This window comes from Salvelinus alpinus, chromosome 4 (genome assembly GCF_045679555.1).
Source record: "Salvelinus alpinus chromosome 4, SLU_Salpinus.1, whole genome shotgun sequence".
NCBI lineage: Eukaryota > Metazoa > Chordata > Actinopteri > Salmoniformes > Salmonidae > Salvelinus > Salvelinus alpinus.
In genome coordinates, this window is record NC_092089.1 from 28,344,756 (window position 1) to 28,350,873 (window position 6,118).

The window sequence follows — 6,118 nt, forward strand, 5'->3', positions numbered from 1 at the left end:
GACTGCACCAGGTATGCCAGTTCTTGCTGTGAGATGTTACCCCACTCTTCCACCAAGGCACCTGCATATTCCCGGACCTTTCTGGGGGGAATGGCCCTAGCCCTCACCCTCCGATCCAATAGGTCCCAGACGTGCTCAATGGGATTGAGTTCAGGGCTCTTCGCTGGCCATGGCAGAACACTAACATTCCTGTCTTGCAGAAAATCACGCACAGAACGAGCAGTATGGCTGGTGGCATTGTCATTCTGGAGAGTCATGTCAGGATGAGCATTGAGATTACCTGCAATGACAACAATCTCTGTCCGATGATGCTGTGGCACACCGCCCTAGACCATGACGGACCCTCCACATCCAAATCGATCCCGCTCCAGAGTACAGGCCTCGGTGTAATGCTCATTCCGTCGATGATAAATGCGAATCCGACCATCACCCCTGGTGAGACAAAACCGCGACTCGTCAGTGAAGATAATTTTTTGCCAGTCCTGTCTGGTCCAGCGACGGTGGGTTTGTGCCCATAGGCGACGTTGTTGCCGGTGATGTCTGGTGAGGACCTGCCTTACAACAGGCCTACAAGTCCTCAGTCCAGCCTCTCTCAGCCTATTGCGGATAGTCTGAGCGCTGATGGAGGGATTGTGCATTCCTGGTGTAACTCGGGCAGTTGTTTCCATCCTGTACCTGTCCCGCAGGTGTGATGTTCGAATGTACCGATCCTGTGCAGGTGTTGTTACACGTGGTCTGCCACTGCGAGGATGATCAGCTGTCCGTCCTGTCTCCCTGTAGCGCTGTCTTAGGCATCTCACGGTACGGACATCTGCAGTCCTCATGCCTCCTTGCAGCATGCCTAAGGCACGTTAACGCAGAAGAGCAGGGACCCGGGGCATCTTTCTTTTGGTGTTTTTCAGAGTCAGTAGAACGGCCTCTTTAGTGTCCTAAGTTGTCATAACTGTGACCTTAATTGCCTACCGTCTGTAAACTGCTAGTGCCTTAACGACTGTTCCACAGGTGCATATTCATTAATTGTTTATGGTTCATTGAACAAGCATGGGAAACAGTGTTTAAACCTTTTACAATGAAGATCTGTGGAGTTATTTGGATATTTACGAATTATCTTTGAATGACAGGGTCCTAAAAAAGGGATGTTTCTTTTTTTGCTGAGTTTATATGTGTTTATATATTTGCAAAAAAATATATGGGGGATTGGAAGTGATGCAGACAATTACATTGATGGAAGCTACATTCTATCTGCAATATTAAAGCTGATGTGACAATGTTGCGTTAGGAGGTAGGTGAAGGAGTCAGGCGCAGGAGAGCAGAGATGTCTGAGATGCGCACTTTTAATGGGCAAGTCCACCAAATACAGGTATGGCACAATACAAAAGTCAAACGCCCTCGACAACAGAGAAACCCGTTACTCACGCAAGGAGGAACAAACAAAGCTCCTAAATAACACACTCTTATTAAATGCGTGAAACAACAAATGGGCACAACCTAACTGAGCAACATCACAAATAAAATAATCCCGCACAAACCTAGGCAGGCAACAGGGTAAATATTATACACAGAAATTAAGGCAAATGAAACCAGGGGCCTGTTGCACAAAAGTAGAATTAAGACATCCGGGATAAATGACTCAGCTGAGCTCAATGAAGCCAAAACATGTGCGTCCAGGCTTAATTGGTTGCACAAAGACCAAGCCAGGATGAGCAGACACGGATTCATTAAGCCAGGTGAAACCAATCCTGGATAGGTGCGCGCTCACGGCTCACTCAAATAGACCCCGCCACAGATCACAGATTAACTGATTTACCATGGCAACTAGAGCCGCGTACTTTTCCCCGTCGGAAGCACAAATCCTCATGGAGGCATACGAGGAGGTAAAAGATATAATTAAGAAGAAAGGCAACACCGCCACAGTGATAAAGCAAAGAGAAAAAGCGTGGCAAAGTATTGCAGACCGCCTGAATGCGTAAGTAGTGCACAATTACACACTCACCGCTCCGCTGAAACATCACAATTACAATTCAAATATTTAATTCACATCTCCAAAAATGCAGTTGTACTGTAATTATGAAACGGTTAAATTTTTAATTGAAATGCACTGCAGATATGAGTGAAATTGTGTAAAGTAACTCCATCACACTGTATAAAGCTATGATAAATTTTGATATTTTTACTGAAAACAAGACAAAAATACCAAGTAATTTTTTGCAGTGTGACTCCATTAAATGTGTGTGTGTGTGTGTGTGTGTGTAGATTAAACATGAACGGGCCAAAACGGACATGGCAGCAGGTCAAAATCAAATACAAGAACATTCTGCAGAATGGTATGGTCCCTGACTAATATTTAACAAAGCACAAGCATATATTGTACCCAGAAGGTGCCTGCTCACACATTGTCTGTACTGTTTTAGCAGTGAAAAAGAATACCCACAGACAAGGCACGGGTGGTGGGTCACCAAAGGCTGACCTTACCCCAGCAGAGGACATGGCCTTGGAGCTAAATAAAGGCAGGCCCGTCTTAGAGGGGATCCCTGGGGGGAAAGAGACGAGCATAGGTTCCTCCCAAGATGCCACCCGCTTCATTCAAGGTATGTCCTTCCATCTCTACATGGGATACAACCACATTCATATTGAATCAATTTGGACTGTCTGACTTTGGTTTACCTATTGCCTTGCAGTGTCTGGCAGCACTGTGTTCCTGTTAGAGCCACCAGCACAAGCACCAGACGATGCTGATCCAGTGAGTACTCCATCAAAGGCATACTGTAGGCCTGGCATGTCTTGTCTACTAGCTTCAATATGAATCCGATTAAATGTGATAGGGTGAAGGCCCCAGTGCAGCAGCAACAGCACATGATGGAGACGATGATGAGGAGGAGACCATCTCTCTGGATTCCAGAAGGCATGAGGTATCATGTTAAGACTGTGAAAGTACTATTTACTCTACAATGGTGAGGAGTCCTCATCAAAATCAAAAAATCTAATTTCTTTTACAGGACCCAGATGCTATACAGTGGGAAAACCAGCCTGGCAACATAGTGCGTATTAATAAAAGGACACCACATCCTGCCAAATTCCAGCTGCGCTAATTGTATTGTGTTCACAGAGCTCACAAGCTATCAGAAAGTTGTATGGCAACCACCTCCGGCGCCAAATAGAACTGGCAGACATAGACATTCAGTACAAGAAGAAAAAGATGGAAAATCTTGCACTGGAGTCCGAAATAAAAAAGAGGACAATTAGGAAACTGGACCTTGAAATAAAAAAACTTGAGAGGGAGGTGAGATATGCCTTCAATGTACACTGTATGCTAACTGTAACACAAATGTATTAATCATAATTTTTCTTTCCTCCCCCAGCTCCAAGAAGATGACACAGCTCAAAATAAAAATTAGGTATATTCTCGTAAAGTCAAGTGAGCCATGACATATGAGCTCTTATTGTGAGCACACAGGACGGTGGCATCTTTCTAAGGTTTTTTTTATTTTCCCAGCAATCAGTACAACCAAGTCATCGTTATAAGGCATCGCCCTCTTTTGCCCACCCCCCCAGCACCAGGTGTGGCCACTAGCCTATATGAAGGCCCAAAATTGTGTGTTCCTTTCTGCTCTGACAATGGCATGCCCATTCGTGCGAGATGTGGTGGATGAAGAAGCACTTGTGCTGAGGAGAGCCTTCAGGCGAGAAAGGGTCTTCAGGGACCGGTTGGACCCACTGGCCTTCCCTGATGACCATCTATATGAAAGATACAGGTTTTCTGCAGATGGCATCAGGTATCTATGCAGACTACTGGGTCCCAGGATTAAGCACCGCACTGCACGGAGCCATGCACTGAGTGTGGAGCAAATGGTTTGTGTGGCCTTGCGCTTTTTTGCTAGTGGAGCCTTCCTGTACTCAGTGGGGGATGCAGAACAGCTGAACAAGGCCACAATTTGCCGCACAATAAGGAGTGTGTGTCTGGCTATCAAAGCATTAGCAGATGTCTTCATCTCCTTCCCTGGCCACAGAAGACTCTGTGACATCAAAGAGGAGTTCTATAGGATTGCAGGTAAGAGGATCTACAAATTACAGGACAACTGTTAACACATAGTAGGATACTCATTACTTTGTGTGACAGGTTTCCCCAATGTCATTGGTGCAGTGGACTGCACACACATAAGGATAAAAGCCCCCTCAGGTGCCCATGAGGCCGATTTTGTGAATAGGAAATCCTTTCACAGCATTAATGTTCAGGTGAACATAACTTTTTGATATTGTCCATTGACGAACACTCTGCATTGCCAGTGATGTGCATTGATTGGTGTAATATTCCTCATCTTATGATTTCAGATGGTCTGCAATGCTGACTGTGTGATCAGCAATGTTGTGGCAAAATGGCCTGGCTCAGTCCATGACTCCAGAATCTTTCGGGCCTCTGAAATCTATCAGTGCCTATCACAAGGTAAGCCACACAACCCCTATTTATAACCATCATGGCTGTGTCAAGAATATCACTGTGTTTATGAGGTAGTAATGATGAGATTTTGTGTTGACAGGTGAATTCTCTGGTGTGTTGCTGGGAGACAGGGGGTATGGCTGCCAGCCTTTTCTCCTGACACCTTTCACAGACCCCCAGGAAGCACAGCAGGCCTACAACCATGCCCATGCCAGGACCAGGGCCAGAGTTGAAATGACCTTTGGCCTCCTGAAGGCACGCTTTCACTGCCTTCACAAATTAAGGGTCAGCCCTGTTAGGGCATGTGATATTACTGTGGCTTGTGCTGTCCTCCACAATGTGGCCTGCCTGAGGAAGGAGAGGGCCCCCAGAGTGCCACCAGCCATGGACTGGGACAATCCGGCAATCTTCCCTGATGACGACAGTGGTCGGCTGCTGAGGGACCAATATGTGTTGAATTATTTTAGTTAGTATGTGTGCTTTCAATTTTGGTTAAATATGTCCTGCGGTGGCAGAGGAATTTGGGTTTTTTTGGGTTCGTTTTTTGACGAATTTGGCCTCTTATGATGTTTGTGCGGTATACTGTGTGTAATACAAGGCTGCAGGGAGGCTACTGCATCCATTCATTTGTCTGTTCAGTTGATGTGTATGGATTTGTCCTGCATTTATTTTAGTGTGCAGACATGCAGGGTGTGTTATATACAGACCTTTGAATGTGTATGTATCATTTTGTATAATATGCTTGGATTCTGTGCTTTCCATCTTGTAGAGTCACTGTGACTTCAGTTTCGAAAGGAGCTGATGGTTTACCTGCTTTGTTTTGTCCTTATTCAATAAAGGAACATAATGTTACACATTGTGTTTTTATATTCATATGGAATGTGTATTTGTTTATATGACAGAGTACTAGGGCCACACTGAAGAAAAAGGATAAAGTCATAAATTTATGAGGCTGGTTCTTTCTGCAGAAAAGCTACATATTGTTTTTACAGTTTTGATACTTATGACAATGTGATACTTAATATTCTGGCACATCAGCATGTCTTTGTTTATGAAACCATACTGAAGTACAATTTCACGAAATGCCCCACATCTGTCATTTTAACAACTGTCCTCCTTTAAAACAACTGGTTACAATATTATGACTTGTGTTTTTTTCCCCTCTGTGGCCCTAATATTCTATCATTTTATATATAGCCTTATAGTCTATGGGAAACTGTAAATTATCTAATGATAGCAACATCATCTAAAAATCATTTTTTATCCAAAATCATTGAAATTAATGATCACAAACGTTTAAATAATAACAGTGGGTCTAGTTATATGTGATAACAATGTATAGTGAGCAGTGAAATAACTATTGGTTTCCATTTGTGGTGACTGCTGACTGACATTAGGGATGAGATTAAATAGATCCTGGAATTTAGCCTGGTCTGGAGCAGGCTAGCTCCACAGAATAAATCTCCATGGTAATTTATACCATAACATATCCTCCTGCCCCCTATCCATCTTTAGTGCAACCGGATTACGGATCAATTGAGCCAGGATCACCAAGATATCCTGGCTTAATCCCTTATCCTAGTTTTGTGCAACAGGCCCCAGGTGTGAAAGAACCAAAGACAAAACAAACAGAAAAGGAAAAAGGGATCGGTGATGGCTAGTAGACCGGTGACGCTGACCGCC

General features: G+C 44.2%; 1 protein-coding gene across 7 annotated transcripts; it reads left to right on the forward strand.

Annotated features, from left to right (window-relative positions):
• Positions 1–1,433: 1,433 nt before the first annotated feature.
• On the forward strand, positions 1,434–5,310 carry LOC139573213 (putative nuclease HARBI1). Of its 7 annotated transcripts, none has more exons than XM_071396424.1 (10): positions 1,434–2,324; positions 2,412–2,588; positions 2,679–2,740; positions 2,823–2,909; positions 2,997–3,280; positions 3,360–3,395; positions 3,494–4,048; positions 4,118–4,233; positions 4,330–4,441; positions 4,536–5,310. In XM_071396424.1, the coding sequence occupies exons 7-10, from the start codon at positions 3,577–3,579 to the stop codon at positions 4,904–4,906; spliced, it is 1,071 nt and encodes a 356-aa protein (XP_071252525.1). In that variant the 5' UTR covers positions 1,434–2,324; positions 2,412–2,588; positions 2,679–2,740; positions 2,823–2,909; positions 2,997–3,280; positions 3,360–3,395; positions 3,494–3,576; the 3' UTR covers positions 4,907–5,310. The 7 variants fall into 7 exon arrangements, with proteins under 7 accessions (XP_071252525.1, XP_071252524.1, XP_071252522.1 ...); XM_071396427.1 differs by lacking the exon at positions 4,118–4,233 and having other exon boundaries at positions 1,436–2,324; positions 2,997–3,038; positions 3,107–3,280; XM_071396423.1 differs by having other exon boundaries at positions 2,997–3,395.
• Positions 5,311–6,118: the final 808 nt, after the last annotated feature.